General features: G+C 38.2%; 1 protein-coding gene across 3 annotated transcripts in view; it reads left to right on the top strand.

Moving 5' to 3' along the window:
* LOC105475857 (dpy-19 like C-mannosyltransferase 1) overlaps nucleotides 1-24,717 on the top strand; it is a 110,420-nt gene that overhangs the window by 33,451 nt on the left and 52,252 nt on the right. For all 3 annotated transcript variants that reach the window (XM_071095033.1, XM_071095032.1, XM_071095030.1), the window contains one exon: nucleotides 14,777-14,834. In XM_071095033.1, the coding sequence (XP_070951134.1) occupies nucleotides 14,777-14,834 (58 nt within the window). The remainder of the gene's footprint in view (nucleotides 1-14,776; nucleotides 14,835-24,717) is intronic.

Here is a 24,717-nt window from a genome sequence, read left to right as displayed (position 1 = left end):
TGTTTTTCTTTATGATTGTGCCACTCATGTGCATATCCTTAAATAAGGTGTATTTAGTTTTGAAAACCTGAGTATCAAGCACAAACCTAGCTGCTTAAAGGAGAGGACACTATTGCCATTGTTAGATGAAAGTTCCCAGAAGAAGAGTTTCTGAGTCATGGTCTTTAGGTTCCCCGAGGGAACTTTCTGAGGCCCTCAGGAGCTCAGCTGAGCTACGGGAGGGAGCTGAGCTGTCAGGTATGGGAGTGGCTGGTTAAACGGACAGGCCAAAAGTGAGAGTTAAGCCTTTAATCATTTACTGTAATGGTGTAAGTGGGATGTGAGGACCAGGATATCTCACCCTCATCAAAAGGGAGCAAAAGGCTCCTGCAGTTTATGGTTCTTGAGGTGGTGGGGCAAAGGAGAAGGGCTCAGAGCCAAAGAGAGCAGAGTCTGAGTCAGAGTGGGGAACAGCCACTTTAAGGAGCCCCTCTCCACCAGGCCTCAGCAGAGAATGGGACCAGGAAATAAAGGTGCGTGGGCTAGGAAGGCAAATATAAGAAGAGGTTTATCTCTCAGAAGTGGCTGAGTCGTTGACTGCAACTCCCCTGAGAGAATACAGTACACTGGCTCTGCACCAAGCCTGGTGTGTGAAGGGCGTCTTTTCCCTGTGATGCCTGGCAGGCAAAGCCTTGCATATGACCAGGCCTGAGAAATCCCATATACGTTTTCAACCAGGAGCGTGATTCCTCAGGACATCAGTAGGCAAGGTCATGAGCTAGTCCTGGGATAAATGTGGGACTCAGTCGGTAGGGACATCTGGCAGAAATGTAGTGGCCAGGTACTGAATATCCAGCAGAAATATCATGAGGGGAGGAGCTGTTCCCTCTTTCTAAATTCCCCACTGTTTACCCTGGCTCTGGCGCATATCAAAGCAGAACAACTTCTGTGAGTGACATAAGTGTCTTTAACTGATGCCAGCAGTAAAGCATGTGGAGCCAAGATAAAATACAGATGAGAATCTGGTCCAGGCTCACACAAATAAAATATGGAGATTTTGGGCATGAGTCAGTACTTGGTTCTGGATTGGCCACCTTCCATGGTTTGTGTACATCTGTCCTCTTGGCATTTTCCTTTGCCATCTCATTGGGATTTCCTTGACTACTCTCCCCTGTTGGATCTCCTGTGCCCTTGTCCTGTTTGTTCCTCTTTCTTGGTTTATTTTCTCACTTTGGTAGACCTCATCTTCTAGTAAGTAGGTCTTGAGAGTAGATAGCTGGGAAGTAAACATTTAGGAAACTTTGCATATTTGAAAATGTCTTTATTTGCTTCCATATTTGGTTCACTGCTTGGCCAAATATTGAACTCTAGACATGAAAACATTGTTGGTTGCTGGCTGGGCGCAGTGGCTCACACCTGTAATCCCAGCACTTTTGGAGGCTGAGGTGGGCGGATCACGAGGTCAGGAAATCGAGACCATCTTGGCTAACACGGTGAAACCCCGTCTCTACTAAAAAATACAAAAAATTAGCAGAGCATGGTGGTGGGCGCCTGTAGTCCCAGCTACTTGGGAGGCTGAGGCAGGAGAATGGCGAGAACCCGGGAGGTGGAGCTTGCAGTAAGCCGAGATCGCACCACTGCACTCCAGCCTGGACAACAGAGTGAGACTCTGTCTCAAGAAGAAGAAAAAAAAAGAATGTTGATTGCTGCAGACGGTGCTATTCAGATGTTCCTAAGTTATTCAGATTTCTAAACCTTTGTATGTGACCTGTGCTTCCCCTTCCTCTCTCTGGAAGATTGTGGAATATCTTCTTTGTCTCTATGGTTCTGAAATTTCAGAGCATTATGTCTCAGTGTAGATCTGCTTTCATGTGTTCTCTTGGACACTTGATGGGTTGTTTCAGTCATGTTTTGATTTCTGGGAATTTTCTTGAATTATTTCTTTACTTTATTCCCTTTGTTTTCTGATTCAGAACTTTTATTGTTTGGATGTTCATAGTTCCCGTCCTCTAATTTTCTTCCCCCCAACCCATTTTTAATTTATTTGGCTTTGTTCTACATTCTAGAACATTTTATCAGCCTTATTTTTTCCTACCTTCTGCTGAGTTTCTATTTTTCATTATCATGCTTTTAGTTTCCAAGAAGTTTTGTTTGTTCTATAAACATTCCTTTTTAAAAAATAGTATTTTAGTGGCCGGGCGCGGTGGCTCAAGCCTGTAATCCCAGCACTTTGGGAGGCCGAGGCGGGCGGATCACGAGGTCAGGAGATCGAGACCATCCTGGCTAACACAATGAAACCCCGTCTCCACTAAAAATACAAAAAATTAGCCGGGCGCGGTGGCGGCGCCTGTAGTCCCAGCTACTCGGGAGGCTGAGGCAGGAGAATGGCGGGAACCCGGGAGGCGGAGCTTGCAGTGAGCCGAGATCGCGCCACTGCACTCCAGCCTGGGCGACAGAGCGAGACTCCGCCTCAAAAAAAAAAAAAAAAAAAAAAAAAATAGTATTTTATTTTTGTTTCATGGATTCAATAAATTTTCCCTCTGAGGGTATTAATGATGTTTTTACCCTCCCGGAATAACCTTGGCATCTTCTAGCTTGTGTGTGTGTGTGTGTGTGTGTGTGTGTGTGTGTGTGTGTGTGTGTGTTTGAGCCATAGTCTCACTCTGTTACCAGGCAGGAGTGCAATGGCATGATATTGGCCCACTGCAACCTCCACCTCTGGGTTCAAGCAATTTTCTCTTGCCTCAGCCTCCCAAGTAGCTGGGACTACCGGCATGTGCCACCACACCTAGCCAATTTTTGTATTTTTTAGTTGAGAGGGGCTTTCACCATGTTGGCCAGGATTGTCTTGATCTCTTGACCTGGTGATCTGCCTGCCTCAGCCTCCCAAAGTGCCGGGATTCAGGCGTGAGCCACCGCGCCTGGCCTCACTTGTTTTTTTAAACATCTTCTTTACCTTCCATGTTAGGTGCTTTCCTTAGATGTCTGGCAAACTTAGGCTGTCATGGTTAAGGCTAGAAGACCAAAAAAAGCTGTATAGAAGCTCTAAATTGTGGGTGGAATCTGTTACGGTTGAGTTTTTATATAGTTTGAATAAATGATGTGAGCAGAACTCAGAGTGACTGCCAGTTCTTTGGTTTGCCTTTAGATGTAAAAGAAAATATAAAGTAACAGATGTCTTTTAGGGTTGTAAAAGGGAGGTGCGGTGTTTTATTAGGTTAACTAAAATGGAAGAGTATAGAAGATTTTTAAAGAAGTGATTGAGTAGAGGGGAGAACACCTAAATGAGTTTAAGAGACTGTCTTCTGTGTGAGAATGGAATAAGGTAGTGTTTGCAAAGGACCCAGAGGAATGCTTGCCTTCCAAAATACTTTTTGGTTGAATACATGAATTGATAATTAATAAAATATTGAAAGAAAAACTTAGCTTATGGTTACCATATGTGAAAGGCACAATAGAAATGTATTATCTATCATATAAGCTTTACTAGCATTTACCGATTTAGCAAGTGTTTTTCCAGTGGACTCATTCTGAAGCTTTCCTTCTGCAGATTCCAATCTTCACTGAAGACTGTTTTTGATTGGAGAAATTCAGTACATGTATAACGCTTATGTGCGAGGCTCTAGTCTAAACTCTTTGCAGTCAGAAATTCATTTAATCCATATGGTTACTCCATGAGATAGGCAAACTACTTTATAGATGAGGAAACTGAGACATTGGCAGAGTAGGGATTTGAGTACCAACAGTGCCTCCAAAATGTGTGCTCTACGGTCTTTGAGAATACATTTTAAGTGTTCTTTCCACAGCAATTAAATTGTCTGCAGCTTTAGTTAATTTTTGTTTAAAGATTCTGCATAATGAAGAAAAAAAGTGTTTATTCCATTTCCAGAGTGAGTGGTATTTATATTTCATAAAAAGTTTTACTTAAAATGTTTTAAAGATACATGACACTAAGAAGGATCTAGATTTTCTGTTCTCTTTTCTGTTCGCATGTTCCAGAATATTACTGTTCCATAATAGTTCATTTCTGAAGGATTCTGAGGTCCCAGGATTTTTCTCTTCTTCAGCTGATATTTCTGTATGCATTGTTTTGGTTTGATAGGTGGAAGTTTACTCTTTCTAGTGTTGTCATTTTTCGGGATCCTATTTTGCTCCATTTGTGGCTGTCATACATGTAATTTTATACATGTAATTTTATTCTAATAGTTTCCTCAGTTAATTTTACTTAGAATCATTTATTGAACTAACTACACATTGGAGGGAAAGGTAACATACTCCGTGTTGGGGGGCGGATTCTTAAATGTCTGCTTTTGCGATTACACATTTCCCCAACTCCTCATCCTCTAGGTAAGATGACTGTAACTCCATACCTTCACATGGTCTGGTAGTTTGTAGTTGGTAATTTCAGTATGGAAAGTTTCTCTTTTTTTGGAAGATTTTTCCTTAATGGTTTTCAAGCCAAGGTTAAAATATACTGTATTATTTCTTTTGGTGGTGACTACGAACATCTATTTTAATGTTACCTGGAACATTTTTATGATTTGTTCCTGATAAGTATTTTTTGGCAAGTATCAAGAGGTCTCCAAATAAGTTAATTGAACAACTTTCTTTCTATTAATGTGTCCTACAATGGGTATGTTACTTATTAGTATGTTTTTAAACTGAATTTTCACTGCTTTGTATATACATACATATCTTTGGGCATTATTCAACTTTTTCTAATCAAGTACATCAGTGGTCCCTTGCCCCATCTGTCTACCCGACCTCATCAATCCCTTTGTCTAGGGGAAGCCACTTTCAGATCTTTGAAACCTCAGCAATTCTAATACGTAAAACCATGGTCCACAGTTACATTATTATGACTGTAAAAATATTGCTTACTGCTGAATTAAGTAGTATAAATAATTGTTTATTTGGTAACTTAAAATTTTTCCTGTGGTTAATTATTGCTAATATTGTGTTTTCCTTGGTGTTCTGTATGCTGATTAATTCCTCTCCAGATCTACAATGAACTGTAAAGACTTATTTTATACTTTGTCAAATGTATAAAATCCATTATTTCATTTCTCCCACTCCTATCCCCTGGGGCCTCCCTCCTGGAGCTTCTGTCTCTGGTTCCATCCTAGACCCATCCTTGCCTGGGCTTCCGTATAGCGATTCCCTGGGAGTTTTGTTTGCCACCATCCTGAGAATTCCCCTTTCCTGTCTTGCTTTGGATTCATTGTGTTTTGGGCCCCAAGTTGGTCTCTTTCTGGTCTGTTTCATCCTTTTGAGGATCATATTGTCAGGTAATTTCCAAGAGAGTCACAGAGATAATTTTAAAATACATTTGTTTGGCATGTTTGAATATTTCCTTTTTTATTTTTATACTTAATTACTGGTTTGCCTGGTTGTTGATTTTAACTTTTCCTCAGACTTTTAAAGGCTTTTTTCGACTGTCTTCTAAGATGGTGTGTAGCTTTTCAAAAGTCTGCTGCTATTCTACCGTTAGTTCCTTTTGTGTGTGGCTAGTTTTTTCCCTCTGGCAGCTTTTGGGTTCATCTTTCTCTCTTTAGTCCCCTAAAAGGTCATGATGTGGCAGATATTATTTCATCCTTCTCATCGCATACTTTGTGTGCTCTATCTATCTGGGCACTTTCTTCACTTTGGAGGACAACTTTTTTTAGTATTATTTCCATAATGACTTTCTTATCTCAATTTTTTTTCCCTGTTTTCTTGAAAGTTATTGACTGGATATTGGACTTCTTGAAGTCGAATTTTCTCAGGGTTTTTCTCCCTTATTTTATTTTTACATTTTATTGTCATTTCTGTTAGATTTCCAACTTCAAGAATCTTGAGTTTGAAAATTTCTCTAATTGTTGCATTGTCTTTGTTACTTCTTGGTCCCCCTTCAATTTGTATTAGTTTCTATTTTTCACATTGGAAGCTCCCATCCCCACAGCCTGGTGATTCCTAGCTTGACATTTGTATCTAAGAATGAGGAGCTGGTTAGAAGGTTGCAAAGTGGATGGGTCTTAACTGACTAGTGGTTTTTATTACAGCATGAGCAGATTGGAAACTGCTTTGTTTGGGGAGACCCAGGCTCCTTTCATCTTGTTGCTTTTTCATCTACCAGCCTCAGCTGCCTCTGCCTGTGGCCGGAGTCCAGGAGGCATATCTGATTCTTCACCTCAGTGCAGAAGTGACATCCAGTGCCAGTGACTCCTCCTCCCCCTCACCCCCGCTCATATGCAGACACTTATGCATGAGGGAGGGCTGAGCACACACTCACTGAGGCAGGGTCAGTGTTCCCTTTTCCTCACTTCCATCCCCTCTCTGGCAATGAGGTCGCTTTTTGAAGAGAAAAATGATCTTTTTCATGAACTTCTCTACATTTAATGAGGGCTGCCCAGAGTCCCTGGGTCCCCTCTGATCTGTTCCTGATCTCCTCCCCCTTTTTTGAATATTTACCCTTTTCTCTACCCAGTTCTCCATTGTTTCTGAATTTTTGTGAGAAAAGCCTGGACATCCTTTTGTAGACATAAGTAGTCAGCAGAAAATGCCTTTTCTTCCACATAAGGAACCAGCTAGTCAGAGGACAATACCTTCATCTTCCGATTTTCTGTTCTCTGTTATTGGAGGTTCAGAGTTTTTCTTTGAAACCTGAGAAATTTTTTTAAGCTGCTTTTTTTCTAGATATGTTCCAGAAGCCCTGAGGGCCTGGAAGATTAGTCTGTATGTCAAAGCCCTTTTTAATTTTGCTTGATGTCCCCCTTTACATCTGAAGTGAGCAGTCATCATTAACACAGTTAATCTTCCTACCGTCTCTTCCCATGATCCAACCAACTTACCTATGAAGTGCTTAGTATTCTTAAGCTCTGTAGCAGAATGGAAGAGCGTTTTGTATTAATTTTCCACTCTTCCACTGCCCTCCACCTGTTTTAAGGAAAAGTTGAATTTCTTAAATTTCATGCCAGTTTTGCTTCCATTGTTTTGCATATTTTCTTATTCTTTATTTTCAAAAAATCAAGCATTTACTGCTTATACAGGCTGGATTTTTGGCTAAAAACGCATCTTAAATAGACTGTGAATTCTACCATCTCAAACTTTTCCAGCTACAAATTTTTTTTTTTTTTTTTTGAGACAGAGTCTCACTCTGTTTCCCAGGCTGGAGTGCCGTGGCATGATCTCAGCTCACTGCAAGCTCTGCCTCCCGGGTTCACGCCATTCTCCTGCCTCAGCCTCCAGAGTAGCTAGGACTACAGGTGCCTGCCACCACGCCCGGCCATTTTTTTTTCTTGTATTTTTAGTAGAGATGGGGTTTCACTGTGTTAGCTGGAATGATCTCAATCTCCTGACCTTATGATCCACCCGCCTTGGCCTCCCAAAGTGCTGGGATTATAGGCGTGAGCCACCGTGCCTGGCCTTTTTTTTTTTTTTTTTTGAATGTGCTATTAACTTGGCCTGCTAACGTATCTTTAATCAAACCCATTTGGTCTAACAGTTGTGTATGAATATTTAAAAGATAAGTACTTTTATTTAGTATGCATAAATTGATGAAGGTTATTGGTTGGCAATATTGGCATCTTTTCTCCAAACCCTTCCCCTTTTTATGTGTTCACTGTCTCAGCAAATGACTCTTCTGTCTACTCTAATGCCCAGTCTGACCTCTCGGAGATAGCCATGACTTTCCTCTTTCCTCTGTAATCCAAGGAGTCACAAAATCCTATTATTATTGTCCTGCTTCAGAATATCTCTGGCATTCTTCCACTTCTCTGCCAGCCCATCACCCTGGGATGACTCTGCATCAGCTCATGGGGCTCTGCTCCCCACTGGTCTTGCTCCCATGCTGCTCTGCACACTCTTGTCAGTGTGGTCTTATCATTTGAGGAACTCTGATGAGGACAGCGCAGCTGGAGAACAGAGTGTGAGCAGGAGGAAGAATAGTGAAAGGAGTTGAGGTGTATGCAGGGGCCAGATCCTGCGAGGCATTTTTTACATGTTTTGGTGTTTGGGTTTGACCTTGTGGGCAGTGGGATGCCATTGAAGGGCTGTGTGGATGGCGTGGGATTGGGTCTATTCATTGTTAAAGACAACACACTCTGAAGCGTAGAGGGAGCAGGCTTTGGGTGGGGGTGTCGGAGGCTGTAGCAGCCCAGGGGAAGAGGATGGGAGCCTGGGCTGGTATGGCGGTGGTGGGGTGGAGGGAAATGGACAGACTCTGGGATACTAGGAGGCAGAATTGTAGGGGAGGCTCCAGGGGAAGCATTTGTTCAGAGGAGAGTGATATTTCCGGGCAAGAGAAGGAGGAAGCCTCTGGGAAGAGGCTGTGGGTGTCAGATAGGTAGTTGTTCACCATGGAATGAAGGGCCTGGAGCACACAGTGGAGAGGTCTGCATAGGTGTTGAGGAGGTGTGGTGGTTGGGTCAGAGCAGAGGCTCACCTGAACACATGGCCCTGCCTGGTATTGGGGCCAGTACCGAGAGCAACAATGACATGAGGTGTGGTGTGTTTGGCTCCAAGCTTTCAGAAAAGGAATGCCAGCAGTCTTTTGATTGAATAGTTCTGTTTTCAGATACCCTTTCACTGTCTTTCATGGACAAGGCTTGGAACTAGGCACCATGGGTGAATTGAGTTCACAATCTGATAAATAAGTAACTTCTGTTAGAACTGGCAGATAGAGAGTTGAAGACATTAATGACTTGCTTGAAACAGACTGGAAAGGACCAAGCTGAGAACTTTTCTCATCCTTCCTGAGTCTTATCCTCATTCCTCATCTTTCTTTCCTTTTTCTTTCCTTAGTAACCAGTGAATCCCCTCTCCCCCTGCCACCGTGAGTCTAGGGGAAGGTTCTCAGCTCTGAACCAGGCCTGCTTGGCATTTCTTCATTGAGCTAGGAAGGTGCCCAAAGCCTTCAATCTCCAACTTAAGATTGGAAATTATCTTAATTTGGTTATTTCCAAATTTTTCTCCATTTTCTCTTTCTTAAGCATTTATACAACAATAAGAAAGCTTACTCGTAAGAGTTATTTAATATAGTTTTGAATTAACTCTGATTGCTTTTTTCTCTTCAAAAGTTGAACTTTGGATGGTTCATCATTTTTGTAAATAGAGATAAAAATCTCAATGATTAATAAAACCTATCAAAACTTAATAATTGATTTAAATCTATACAACTGTGGTAGGTAGGAAAGAAGAAAATTATAAAATTCTTAAATTTTAGAACTGGAAAGTATTTTTAGGTCATTTTTAGCTTTTTTTTTTATTATCCCCTCATTTTATATCTAAGAAAAATCAAGGTTTAGGTGAATGAGATGTATAAGTAAATGTGGTAAATGTTTAGCAAGCTTAGAATGTTTTAAAATTTGCACAATAGGAGCTTTCATATTTTCTGACAGTAATATTGCAGAAGAAACTTTTTTTTTTAATCACTAGGGAATGCTAAAATATCAACTGATCAACTATAGTGGGAAAAAAAAATTTAATTTTAGGTATTCTGATTGCTGCGTCTTTTCTGTTTAGCAAAATAAAAAGACTTACATAGTAGCCTCTATGGATTGGGGTAAGAGGGTGGACATGGAGAACACTATTTTAGATTTGTTTCAAGTCACATCATTTCACAGTGATTCTAACTCAGAACATCCTTGGAGATAAACGCATTTTATTCTCCTCTTCTAGCTTTGCAGTTCCCCAAAGTGTACTAGAAAAAATATGCCTCTTTTGTTAGTTAAGCAAAGCTGAGCCCATATTCATGGAAGATATTGGACCATAACCTGTATTTTAGTAATTTGGTGAAAAAGGAATGTTGTCACAGTGGCTCTGCCCTCAGGAAATTGTCCAACCTCAGAGCCTCCCAGGTTGTATGGCAACTGAGTGAGGGTATGCGACTTCTTAGGCAAACCTCATCCTGAGATTTCGTCGGGGAATTGGATTTGTGAGTCTTTTGTTCTTTCTCTACCTTTATTCTGCCATTTAGAAAATTAAAGTATTAAATTTCCATTTTGATTCCTCGTTGTTCCAGGAAATTTTTAAAAGGAAATTTTATATTAAATTCCCCAAGTGTCATTTTTAAAAAAACTTATCTTTCTTGTGTTTTAGGTTGTTTTAGATTCTAATCAGAGAATGAGGTACCTTTGCAACTAGATGTTCCAGTGACGTAGACAATGATGTGTAATCTCTGTATAGTCACAACACTGAGCTTGTTGATTGTCTCCTTCAAATCCCTAGTATGTTTCGTTTAGCTTACTTGACCTGTCAGATTATGAAAGAATTAAAATTTTCCACTGTGATCAGATTTTGTCATGTTCTCTTTGTATTTCTAGAAGTTTTAACTTTTGGTATTTAACTCTTACATTGGTTGTCCAAAAAAATTTTTATTATTTTTTGAGACAGTTTCACTCTGTCATCCAGGCTGGAGTGCCATGGAGCAATCTCAGCTTATTGTAGCCTCCACCTTCCCGGTTCAAACGATTCTTGACTGTTAGCCTCGTGAGTAGCTGGGACTACAGTTGTGTGCCACCACACAGCTAATGTTTTTTGTTTGTTTGTGTGTTTGTTTGTTTGTATTTTCGTAGAGACAGTGTTTCATCATGTTGGGCAGGCTGGTCTGGAACTCCTGGCCTCAAGTGATCCACCCACCTTGGCCTCCCAAAGTGCTGAGATTATAGGCATGAGCCACCGTGCCTGGCCCCTAACATTTTTATTTAAAGGAATGCAATTTGAATTGAGTAAATGGAAAGAGATATACTGTTTAACTGAATGGCTGTCATATAAATGACCGTCCTTCCCAACCCAAATTATATATAAATTTAATGTCATTCTGATAAGCCTGATATTTTTTTCTTGGGTAGGGGAGCAGGGTTGGGAGACTGGTTCAGACGTTATATGTAAGAGTAAGTTGGTAAGATTTACCTAAAAAATCTTAAAAGAGTAGTTGGGGGTGGGGAGCTTTTTAAAATCATGCGTTAAAATTACCATAATGCTACAGTAATAAAAATAGTGTGATACAAAAAAATACAGAATTAAGTCAGTTGAATGAAATAGAAGAGAGTCTAGCATTGTAAGAAATTAATATAAGATAAAGGCTGAATTTCATTCACTGGTAAAAGGGATGTTTACTTGATAAATGATTTTAATATAATTGGCTATTTCAAAGAGAACAAAATTAGGGTGAAAGAGCTAAGTGGAAAATGCAATTAATAATATTAGAAGAAATTTTAGGAGACTATAGTTTTGAGGTGTGGAAGACCTTCAGAGACAAGACAGGAAGTGCAGAAGAAATAAAGGAAAATATCAACATACTTAAATACGTAAAAGTTTAAAAATTCTTTCTGACAGCATACACCACAAATGTATCAGAATACTTTGTCACACATGTGTGTTAACTTAAAATAATCAAAAATATCAGAATCTAAAGAGCATTAATTCAAGCACAAAGTGTGAGGGTGGACCACTCAGGAACACCAACTCCAAAGGAATGAAGTCAGCCTTTGGAAGCAGGGAAGTTTAGGTTTCATTTATATAGGCAGAGACAGAAATTTTTAGCAGGAATACAACATTGTTCATACAGGTGGCACATAGTCACAGCAGTTTGATGGGTTATAGGTGGTATTTCTTTTGGGGAAGGGTACATTTAACTTTTTTTTTTTTTCTTTTTACAGAAAGTATAATAATGATGGATTTTCTATAGCCTGATCTAAGCAAAGTAAAGCAACACAGAGAAGGTTAATCTATAACAGGTTGTTAACTACGAAGGCAGGCTCACACCTGTAGTCTCAGCTACTCTGGAGGCTGAGGCAGGAGGATTGCTGAATCCCATGAGTTTGAGGCTGCAGTGAGCCATGATTGTGCCACTCTACCCAAGCTTGGGTGACAGAGTGAGACCTGGTCTCTGGAAAAAAAAAAAAAGTAGGAAGTTTTGGTGCCTGGCATTGTTTAATTCTCTAGTCATTGTATTGAACAAGAAAAATGAGAAAGCAAGTTAATCTATAATCTAAGAACGGAAGTTGTAACCATGTGTGACTCAGATCACAGTCACATCTCCCTCAAGGCTTAAAGTGGTTGTTTTTTTGGACAGCTTTTAAATGTTATTTTCACATTTGACAGTCAAAGGTTTGATAACCTTAATTTTTAAGTAGGGAAATAGACAGTCTAATAGAAAAATAGTCAAGAATGTAAATAAGCAGTTCACGGAAGAGAAAATGCATGTTGCAAAACAAAATACTAAAATGATGATCCATACAAGTAAGCAGTGCGAAAAGGGTTTTCACCTATCTAAGGACAAAATTTGAAAAGCACATGAGGTGCTCCACGAGGGGTGGAGAAACGACCTCCTGCATCCTCTGTGACGAGGGTGCGGACTGCTGCAGTGCTTCCGGGCACAGCTCACATCCTTTGACTCACGTGTCTCACAGTTAGGTCCCTCCTGCCGAAACAAACGCGCCAGTATTTACATGTACGAGGAAGTTTAACCGTTTTTTATTATAGCAAGAAATTGAAAAATGTTTCTATGTCCAGTAATATGGAATGAGCTAAATAAATATATTTGTATTATACAGTATTTGCCATCTATAAAAATAATCCCTCTAAGGTTATTACATATATTGGTTAGGAATAATCTTTATGCTGGAATAATTAGAAAAGGAACAAATTTCAGATATTAATATGATCACATAGAAAATATATGTTTGTGTGGTTAGAGAGAGATTTGGAAGAATAGACATGTACTAAAATGTTCTTAGGTGAATAGGATTGGGAGAGGGCAGCAAGAGAAAAATCACGTTTTTCCCTATACACTTCTAAAGTTTTTGTCTTGTTAGAGAAAGTTCAAAACATTAAAATGTATTTATTTGTTTTTTAAACGCTTAACTCTGTCTTAACCTTTCTAATGTCTAATCACTTGTGATGAAGCCTGGGCCTAGCCTGTGTTCTTCTCTTTTGAAGAAGATGTGGTGCACCTTTCAGGAGAGACCCCTGGCCTCTACTTCCTGGCCTGTACTGCTTTCTAAGCGCCTCTATCTGATGCTCTATTTTTTTTTTTTTTTTTTTTTTTTTTTTTTTTTTGAGACGGAGTCTCGCTTTGTCACCCAGGCTGGAGTGCAGTGGCCGGATCTCAGCTCACCGCAAGCTCCGCCTCCCGGGTTTACGCCATTCTCCTGCCTCAGCCTCCCGAGTAGCTGGGACTACAGGCGCCTGCCACCTCGCCCGGCTAAGTTTTTTGTATTTTTAGTAGAGACGGGGTTTCACTGTGTTAGCCAGGATGGTCTCGATCTCCTGACCTCGTGATCCGCCCGTCTCGGCCTCCCAAAGTGCTGGGATTACAGGCTTGAGCCACCGCGCCCGGCCATCTGATGCTCTTATTTCAGTGATCCATCACTTCAGCCACTTTCTGGCCAATGTTCTCAGTTTCTTTGCTTCTTTATATTTCATTTGTACTTTCTAGGCTGATAATCGGTAGGCAAAAATCACACAGTCTTATGATTAGTGACCCTATAGATGTGTGTTCTGCAGCCTCAATTGTTCCCTTAAGATATCCCAGCAGCACTTGTTTTCCCCAGTTACCGCTCTCCTGAAATGTGAGTGGTGTTTCAGACATTTGTCTTTCCTCAGACCTTTAATGCTGCCGTTGTTTCTCTCTAGCAGCAAGTGGCTGTGTCTTCTGCTCTGTGGGGAACATGGAAACTCCACAAAGTACTTGCCACTAAATATGCAGTCTTCCTCCTCTTTTGCCAAGGCAAAGAGGCCACCTGTGCTGGGTCCCAGCCCTACCTGTCTCCTTCTGGATACTCCCTACGTGGATTATCCCTGCTGGCCATTGCATCTCTTCCTCTTTTCCTCATTCATACATCACAGGAGTAAATACAGGGCCTTTGATGCCTATACCATCTGGTTCTTTGTTTCCTCTCTGACCTCTCTGTGGTATACCTATACTTAAAGAAAAAGAAGGAAGGATATTTGGGTAGAATAATGAGAAAGCAGCATGAGCTAAAACGGGTAAGAAGACCTCAAGAGTAAAGATGCAGAACATGATGAAATAAACCTACACAAAGCCTTATGTCCCCTACCCAGACTTCGGGTACAGTAGGGAACATATTTCACTCTTCGCTGAGCAAATGAAGGTTAATTGTTAGAACTAGCAGATTATACTATTTTATTTTTTTACCTAGAGTTATAATCCTGATTGTCATACTTTATATTTGTGTTCTATTCCAGTTTTTGAAAACAAATGAAACATAAAACTTTATCTATAAACTGGTATTCTGTATTCTGCAGAAAAGTAGCTTGGGGATGGGATTTGGGAAATATGAAATTAAATCTTTCATGTGTGGAAGTGCCTTGTGAATTTCTAGGAGCAAGTAGGCAGTGTGGGGTTTTCCATTCTCATGACCATGGATCCCTTTCCTTGCACATCTTTCTCACCCTTTTTCCTAACGTATGTCATCTGTCCCAAGGAAAGCAGTTTGAGAAATGTTGAAGGACATAAATAAATATGAGGTACTAAAGAAAATAAACAGAAAAATCAGGTTGCATGATGTACAGTAGTATGACTAGTAAGAATTTTTTATTCCCTTTCAGTTTGCGTGCTTTTCTGAGTCTATATATTTTGAAGTTAGCAAATGATTTTTTAAAAATGAAAAAAATGTTATTTTGACTAATGAAATTTTGGAGGAAATAAACTATTTTGTAAATAAGCATAGGAGAGTTCTAGTATGACTAAAATCTTTTATAATACCAGAGGTTATGATCTTATGTGTTTTAAGGTTTTTCTTAGGATTGACCTGAATTTTTGTTATTTGAGTTATGTTTTCTTCTTTTCCAGTGGCAGCCGATTAGGAGGCCTGGTTACAGTGTTGTGCTTCTTTTTCAATCATGGAGAGGTAGGTAATCAAAAACCGTTCTCAGAATTACTCCTGGCAATGCAGTTTTCTTCTTTAAATTTAATCTATAATGGCATTCTTTAAATGTTTGATCTTATTATTTTGATTCAAAATTTAAACACTAGCATTCATTTAAGTTAACTTTTCATGACCATTATACTTCTTATGTGATATAAGGCTTAGTAATTTGATGAAATAGTGGGTCTGTATCAACTGTATCAATTCTTTTTTTTTTTTTTTGAGACAGAGTTTCTTTTTGTTGCCCAGTCGGGAGTGCAGTGGTAGATCATAGCTCACTGCAGCCTCAAACTCCTGGGGTCAGGTGATCCTCCTGCCTCAGAATCAGCTTCCAGAGTTGGTGGGACTACAGGAGCTCATCACCACACTCTTAAAATTTTTTTAAAATTTTTTATAGAGATGCAATCTTTCTTTGTTGCCCAGGCTGGTTTCTAATTCCTGGCCTCAAGCAGTCCTCCTGCCTTGGTCTCCCAAAGTGTTGGGATTACAGGTGTAAGCCACCTCACCTACCCTCAAGTATCAATTGTTTGTATAATTTTAAAACTGTGAAAGCTAACGTTTTAGTTATAATAGAAGTAGGCGGTAATCGATACCACTTTCTTTTGTAGGGATAACTTTTTGTTGCAGGAGCTACACAGTATATTCTTATTTTAATGTGTTAACATTTGATACTCTTTTAAGTACTTTTTGCAAAATATTTGAGTGTTTAAGGGCTTTCTAAAGAGAACAGTATTGTAAAAAATATAGACTCTGGATCCAGGTTGCCTGGGTTCAAATCCTGACTGCTATTTAGTGGCTCTGTGACCTGAGCAAGTCATTTAATCTCTCTTTGCCTTAGTTTCCTCTTTGTAAATGAGCATAATGATGTTACCCACCTCGTAGGATTATTGCAGAGACTAAGTAAATTCATATGTGTAAATACCTAGAACAATGTTTGGCACATGGTAGCTGCTATGTAATTGTTAGCTTGTATTATTACTGTTATTGACTAATTAGCTTAGTTTAAATTCTAATATAAATTCAGAGTGTCACGTTTCTAGATTAATCATAGTTGTAAATGAATTTCTAATACATCTCTCTGTAGATTTCTTTCATGATAAATTTTTGTATGAGGGAGAAAAGAATAAAGGTCAGCTTGCTTTGTGTGAAGTGACTTTGTCCTTCCACGCATTTTTGTACACTCAGTGCCTGCTGTATTTGAATATGCACATGTTTTAACATGTGCTATAAGAGTAATCATCTCCAAACATAATGCAGAGTCAATGCTGGACTTCTTTTAGTCAGCGAGTTACTAATGGATACTTAGCTAATATGTTCTTAGTATTTAGAATCACAGAAATGTAAAGCTAGAGTATTTGACAACTGGTTGCAACATGACATCAGTTAATTGGTATAGTATGTGTTTAAAAAAAAAAAAAGTTTTGGCTTTTCCTGACTGTGGATTCTGCACATTGTGATACTGTGGGCCATGAAGCACTTTGAACCACAGATTCTGTGAGAATGACCTAAGAAATGGGGAAATAACCTTTTAATAATGGAAGAAAGAAGCATTGTGTGTTAACAATGAGGTGTCAGAGGAAAGAGGTTATTCAAAATTTTGGAACCTAGACCGCCAGGAAGACCACTGTATGTAAAGCGCAAAGGTCTGTCGTGCTACCCTCCGTGTATACCATGGTTTTTAATTCTTGGTCTTATGTTTTCTTATAATTTTGAATCTCATGTGGCTTGAACAACATTCCTTACAAAGTTTTCTTAAATTTTAACAATGGGATTCAGACTATTCAGTTGGCTTTTCAGGCTGTTGAATTGTCTTTTTGATACTTTTCAGCTACTTGGTATAGCTGAAAAGCATGCTTAGACATCACTTTTTTTAGGAAAAGGTAAACTGAATATCATTAGAATTAGAATTTCAGTTTTACTGAAATAAGTAGATAATTTTACTTGCATGTAAAATTACTCGTGAAAATACAGGTAATGTCATTAAAATTGAGAACATAAACTGCAGTTTTGGGTAAAATATTGGTAAAAACTCAACATATTTTGGTTTTAGGTAATGAGATTTTCAGACCCTATTTTTTTCTGATATTTTAGCATACACTTTTTCTATGGACAGAAATATTTATTCTGGTAGTACCTATTTATGTATTTAGTAAGCTTTTATAGAGCATTGCTCTCTGGAAATGCTAGTGGGTTACTAATTGGTACCTTACTTTCTTAGGAGAGTTACTTTGGTCACATGAGTGACTGGTTTATATTGCAAAGAATAGTTCTGAATTGTTACTTACATTTAAGTTCTATTTCCATTATTTAGTTTGCTCTGTACTAGATGCTAAGATAGCATAGGTATACTTTTTTAAAATTTTCTTTTTCCTCCTGTGGTTTTATAAGGGAAACATTTTGCCTGAACAAAGCAGTTATAAAATGTGTAGCATGAATAGCTTAATCAATTATTAAATAAATAATTAAAAACACATTTAAAACCTTCAAATCTGAAACTTGTAAAATGCAATAAAAGGTCTTATAGTAATGATCAGTAATGTTGAGGTTATACATTTTATATTAAAAACTATGCAGATATTTTCATTGATCAAGCTTCTTTAGTAAATTTCATTCTGTTGCAACTGAGAATTTTTGCAAAGATGAAAGCTAGCAATTTCGTTTTGCCTTTAGAATGTTTTCTTTTACAGTATGCACACAACATGTGTTGATGGTGCAAGGTTTTGGCCTGCTGATTGGAAAGCACATGAATGTTTATTAAGAAAAACCTGAATACAGTATTTTTCTCCAATTTTTTTATTGTTAGAAATTCTTTTTTTGTGAAATAGGATTGTTTAGCTTTTTCATAAGATTAAAAAAATTATTGTGAAGCATGATTGATGCTGTTTCATGTAAAACATGTTCACACATATAAAGATGTACACATATGAAGAGGAAATTCCTTACTTTGTATTTTTTAAAAATAAATACTTTTTTAAAAAGTAATTCAAATCAAATGAAAGGATTGCCCCCAAAAGTACTTCAAAGTAGATGAACGGATTGCCTCCAAAAGTAATTGAAAGTGAATGAAAGGATTGCTTTGGGGTTCATCTCTAGTTAAACCATTTTTATGGCCTACAACATATTTCTGACCCATATTTCTTAAATATTTTTGCACTGAACTGAGACTAAACTATAAACATACATGTTCCTAATTACTCATTGACATAGTTATGCCATTTATATAAGATTTGGAAAAGAATTCTTAGAACACTTTGAAAACAATCTCATTAATCCTTATTCTTATATGGTAGATATATAGTAAGTATCCCAGTATCATAAAAATGGAAGCACTTAAACATTAAGTGATTGGCTCAAGGTTACCTAGCAGGGAGGTGATTTTATATATTTGTATTTTAAAAAATTATTTGTTTTAACTTACAAATAATTGTAGATATTAATGGGGTACAATGTGATGTTTTGATTTATGTATACATTGTAGAGAGAGTCAGTCAAGCAAGTTAACATATGTATTCCCTCAGCAAGTTAGCATTTTTTGAGGTGAGGATGCTAAAAATCTCTTAGCAATTTCAAAATATGCAATACATTAACTGTAGTCACCAAGTAGAGCATTAAAACTTACTCCTCCTGCCCAACTGAAACTTCATATCCTTGGATCATATCCCCATTACCCCTCTCTCCCCTGAGCCTCTGGTAACTACTTTTCTGTTCTCTGTTTCTGTGAGAATGACTTTTAGATTCCACGTATAATTGATATCATACAGTATTTGACTTCCTGTGCTTGGTTTATTTCACTGAGCATAGTATCTTTCAGTTCCATTCATAGTGTCTCAAATGACATAACTTCCTTCTTTTTTAAGGTTCTGTCATATTCCATTGTGTATGTATAACACATTTTCCTGATTCATTAATCTCTTTATGGAAACTTAGGGTTGCTTGGCTATCGTGAATAATGCTGAAATGAACATGGGAGTGCAGATATCTCTGATGTACTGATTTCAGTTCCTTTGGATATGTACTCTGAAGTGGGATTGCCAATTCTATTTTTAGTGTTTTTGAGGAAACTTACATGGTTTTCTAAAATGACTGTATGAATTTACATTCCTACCAATAGTGTGCAAGAGTTCCCTTTTTTCCACATCCTCTCCAACACTTATCATTTGTCTTTTTTGATAATAGCCATTCTAACAGGTGTAGGTTGATATCTCATTTTGGTTTTAATTTGAATTTCCCTTATGATTTGAGAAGCTGAGCATTTTTTTCCTATATCTGCTGGCCATTTGTATCTTTCCTTTTGAGAAATGACTTCAGATTCTTTGCCCGTTTTAAAAATGGAGTTGTTTTCTTGCTGTTATTTGAGTACCTTATATATTTTGAATATTGGCCCCTTATCAGAGGCATCGTTTGCAGTTATTTTCTCCCAGTCCTCAGGTTGACTCTACACTCTGTTCATTATTTCCTTTGTTGTGCAGAAGCATTTTAGTTTGACGCAATCCTATGTGGCTATTTTTGCTTTCCTTGCCGGTGCTTTTGCAGTCTTATCCAAGAAATCATTGCCCAGATCAATATTGCGCATCTTTTTGCAGAGAGAGGATTACAAGTTTCCTGATTCCCCATTAATCTCTCCAAACACGAAACTCTTCAGTAGGGGAGTAGCATTTCAAAGAAGACATCACTATAATTTATCTTTTACAAATGAAAGGTGCAGAGACCTTTTCTTGCCAGTTTGTGGACCTCTTACTTCGTTTTTCTTTCATTCTTTCTTCCCTTCTTTCCGGTGTTGGTAAGGTTTTGGCCTGCTGTACACCAGATACTTTTTGATACTTGAGATGTATAAGTAAAACAAAGACTCCTATCCTTGTGGATAATCATGTGAATGATGTGGGATAATCTTCTGCCTTAAAGCAGGAGAATAACTGGCTTATTTGGGCAATAGCAAGGAGGAGCAGAGAGTGATAGCAGATAAGGTCAGGCAGTTAATAATTGGAGGTAGGATAGAGTGAGAGCAGATTTCTGTAGGTCATTGTAGGGTCTATTTGGAGTGGATGGAATGCCTCTAGAGGATGATGACTAGTAGAATGACATGATTTAAATTATGTTTTACATGAATTTAGGAAACTGTAAGTACAAGATGTATAATTTTATGAAGGCTATTCACTGGTATGTCTGGATTTATGAACTTATTATATTAAACTTACAGTAACTTCAGAAGTTCAATAAAAACAGAGTGTGTTAATCTTAGCAGCATATCTGCTGATGTAAATTTGAAAAGCAGTCTACAATAGAAAAGTGGCCTACAACATCTTTTATGACCTTGCCCCAGCTGGATTTCTGGTTTTGTCTCACATCACTCTTCAGGCTATTTTTGTTTGTTTTGCTCCAGCCCTATTGGCCCTTCTTTCTCCAGTTCCTGGAAAGGTCTATTCCTTTTCCTTCCTCAGGGCCTTTGCATACACTGTTTCCTATGCTTTGTATACACCTCTGCCCCCCTCATCTTGACCTGTGCCTAATTAACTCCTAGTCATCCTTCACAACTGGGCATTTCAGGTTGCATCTCAATGGTGTTCTTAATTTCTTCCTGCAGATCTGAATTTCCATCTGACATAGTTTCTCTTTAATTTTAATAATTTTATTTAGCATTGTGATAAAGATCTCCCAAGAAGTCCCTTAGTTTTTGTCTGTCTAAAAATGTTATCTTGCCTTCATTTTTTGAAGTATATGTTTGCTGATTAAGAATTACAGGTTGATAGCTTTACCTTTCAGCACTTTAAAGATGCCATTCCATTATCTTCTGGCTTCCACTGTTTTATAAGAAGTCCGCTATAATTCTCACTGTTGTTCCTCTGAATATAATGTGTCTTCTTTGTTGTTCAAAGATTTTCAGTATGTGTTTGGATTTTATTGGTTTGATGGTGGTAAACCTAGACGTGTTTTGTTCATTGAACACTTTTATGGGTTGGTTTTTATTTTTAATCAGTTTTGGAAAATTTCTGGCCAAGATCTTCTTTTTAAATACTTTATTTTCCCCATTCTTCCTCTCTTCTCCTTTGGGGATTCTAATTACATGTATGTTCAACTTTTAAAAAATACTCTCTCACAGATTTTTGACACTGTTCCTTTTTTTCCCATTTTTTTTCCTCTCTATTCCTCCCTTTGGATATTTTCTCTTACCATGTCTAGGAGTTGACGGATGCTTTATTCTGATGCATGCAGTCTGCTATCATCACTATCTGGTAAATTCCATCCCTTCCTTCCTTCCTCCCACCTTCCCTCCCTCCCTCTCTCTCTTCTTCCCTCTCTTCCTCCCTTCTTGCCTGCCTTCCCTCCTTCCCTACTTCCCTCTCTCCTTCCCTTTCTTTCTTTGTTCCTTCTTAGAATTTCCATTTTTTCCCTAGAGCCTCCATTTTTCTGTTGAAATTTCCTACCTCTTCATCTCACTAATATTTTTCTATACATTTTAAAATCTAATTATTGTAGTTATTTTAAAGTCTGTCTTCTAATGCCAACATCTACATTTTCTGGGAATTTAACTCCATTGACTGTTTTTTTCTCTTAATAATGGGTCATATTTTCCTGCTGCTTTGCATGTCTCATAGCTTTTTATTTTATGCAAGACAATTTCTGTAAAAGAATGATAAAGGTTGAACTAGATAATCATTTTTGCTTCAATTTCCCTAAAAAGGGAACATCTTCTTTTATGTCAAGCACCTAGTAAGAGAGACTGAGAATTTGGATCCCATATGAAGCCCTGCCAAGCAAGGCAGTAGTATAGTTTTAATTTGTTTTAGTTTACTTCCAGTTTCAAATGAACTACAGCGATCTCTTTTTTCTTTTCTTTTTTTTTTTTTAACATTTTTTTTTTTATTATACTTTAAGTTCTAGGGTGCATGTGCACAACGTGCAGGTTTGTTACATATGTATACTTGTGCCATGTTGGTGTGCTGCACCCATCAACTCGTCAGCACCCATCAACTCGTCATTTACATCAGGTATAACTCCCAATGCCATCCCTCCCCACTATCCCATAATAGGCTAATACACACCATAATAGGCTCCGGTGTGTGATGTTCCCCTTCCAGAGTCCAAGTGATCTCATTGATCAATTCCCATCTGTGAGTGAGAACATCTGGTGTTTGGTTTTCTGTTCTTGCGATAGTTTGCTGAGAATGTTGGTTTCCAGCTGCATCCATGTCCCTACAAAGAACACGAACTCATCCTTTTTTATGGCTGCTTATTATTCCATGGTGTATATGTGCCACATTTTCTTAATCCAGTCTGTCACTGATGGACATTTGGGTTGGTTCCAAGTCTTTGCTATTGTGAATAGTGCCGCAGTAAACATACGTGTGCTTGTGTCTTTATAGCAGCATGATTTATAATCCTTTGGGTATATACCCAGTAATGGGATGGCTGGGTCATATGGTATTTCTAGTTCTAGATCCTTGAGGAATCACCATACTGTTTTCCACAATGGTTGAACCAGTTTACAATCCCACCTCCATCTCCAACTTTCCAGGTGCTCAACTCAGGGGACGATTCCTTTGATCTCACCACTCTAAACTGGGAAGGGGTTAGTTTTCAGCTTTTTAGTTAATTTTAATCCATCTCCAGATTCAGCCGTGGCAAGGCCCTGGAACCTAAGTGCTGTGTGAGATTGTGATCTCACTGGGTTCTGACTCTCCCCAACTCCTTTATCTGCCAGATTCATATGTGTGTATGTCTATGTGTGTCCCAGGTTGAGGGAGGGGTGGCTGTCACAACAAATACTCATTTTTGTGTTTGTACCTTTTTCAGATTCTTGTTTATGTTGTTAGAATTTGTTTGGTTCCAGCAAAGACTCTCTGCCTATGGCAGATCCGTACCTAAATTATGCAATTGTTCCCAGGTGTGACAGTAGGGCCAACAGCTGTTCTATATCTTCACTTGGGCTATGTCTAGTTCCACTGTAAATCTTGTACTAAAAAGGCAGTACAAGAAAAGTCCATTTTTCTCTACTGTTTTTTCTCCAGCTTTTTATTTTGAACAAATTGAAACTTACAGAAATGCTCTAGATTCACTTTCATTTACCAGTTTTAATATTTTGACACATTTGCTGTCTCTGTTATACAAACATTGACACAGACATTTTTCTAATCCATTTGAAAATGAGCTGCAGATATATCTCATCCCTAAATACTTCAGAATATGTTGCCTAAAAGCAAGACATTCTCCTACATAATCATAATACTGTTATCATACTTGAGAAATTTAACACCAATAATTACACAATAATATCTTAATACAGCCCATATTCTCATTTTCATAGTTTATTCCCATAAATTCTTTGATGCTTTTATTTTGGATCCAGAATCTGATTAAGGATCATACATTGCATTTAGTTGTTATTTTACTTAGAAAAGTTTATCTCAAACGGTTTCTCTTTTTTTTCATGGCATTAACATTTTTGAGGAGTCTCATTATTTTGTAGAGGTCTAACAATTTGGATTTGTCTGATTGTTTCCTCATTAATAGATTCAGATTAGACTTTTATTTTATTTTATTTTGAGACAGGGTCTCACTCTGTTGCCCAGACTGGAGTGCAGTGGCACAGTTTTGGCTCACTGTAGTCTCTGCCTGCCAGGTTCAAGTGATTCTCATGCCCTCAGCCTCCCGAGTAGCTGGGATTACAGGTGTGTGCCACCTCACCTGGCTAATTTTTATACTTTTATTAGAGACAGGGTTTCGCCATGTTGACCAGGCTGGTCTTGAACTCCTGACCTCAAGTAATCTGCCTGCCTCGGCCTCCCAAAGTGTTGGGATTACAGGCGTGAGCCACCACACCCAGCCAGATTAGACATTTTAATGAAGAATGTGGCACATATGATGTGTCCTTTTCTTTGCATTACCTCTGGAGGCATGCAAAACCAATTTGTCCCATTATTGAATTTACTAAGTTAAATCACATGGTTAAGGTGGTATTTGTCATATGTCTCTATTATAAAAATGCCCTTTTTCCTTTTAATTAATAGCTGAAATGTGGGATGATACTTTGAGACACCTGAGTATCCTCTTCTCCCATAACATTTACCAACTGATTATGCATCCACTGATGATCCTTGCCTGAATTAGTTATTACATTAGCCATTGCAAATTGTAATTTTCTAATTCTGCCATTTCATCTACATTTAATGGTGTTTTATAAAGATAAATCCCTTCGCCTGCCATTTTCTTTTATTATATATGCATAGGATTTTTTTTTTATTCAATGTTTTATAATCATCGCAATTCTTTTTGATGCTCCCATTGTCACAAATTTGTCTGGTAGTAGTCTCCCCACCTTTTAATGATATATAATTTTCATGCATTTACATTTGCATATTTTAATTGTTCAGTGGATCTTTGCATATGTATACAATCTTGTATCCAGGAACTAGATCAATGTATAGACTATTTCCAGCCCCCAAGCAGGCTCACCTCTGTTCCTGTCCAATCTGTATCCCTCCCCATCCTTCAAAACAGGTAGCCACTCTTCTGTCTCTATCACTATTGATTAGTTTTGCCTATTTGGAAGTTTCATATGAGTGGAGTCATACTTTCTTATGCCTGACGTCTTTCTCTCAACAGATGTCTGTGATATGTATCCACATTGTTTTCCAAAGTGCTTGTACCAGTTTTCACTCCCATTGGCAATGTATAAGAATTCCAATTTCTTCTGTCAATACATCCGTGTCAGTGCTTGGCATTGGCAGTCCTCTTAATTACAGTCATTCAGATGTGTGAAATGGTACCTTATAGTGGGTTTAGTTTGCGTTTTCCTGATGAGTAATGATATTGAGCACCTTTTAATATGGCTTATCATATTTAGATATTCTCTTTTGTTTAATACCTA

The sequence above is a fragment of the Macaca nemestrina genome, chromosome 4 (assembly GCF_043159975.1).
Source record: "Macaca nemestrina isolate mMacNem1 chromosome 4, mMacNem.hap1, whole genome shotgun sequence".
NCBI classification, from domain to species: Eukaryota; Metazoa; Chordata; class Mammalia; order Primates; family Cercopithecidae; genus Macaca; species Macaca nemestrina.
The sequence above is the reverse complement of the archived record's forward strand: the minus strand, read 5'-3'. Positions and strand labels throughout refer to the sequence as shown.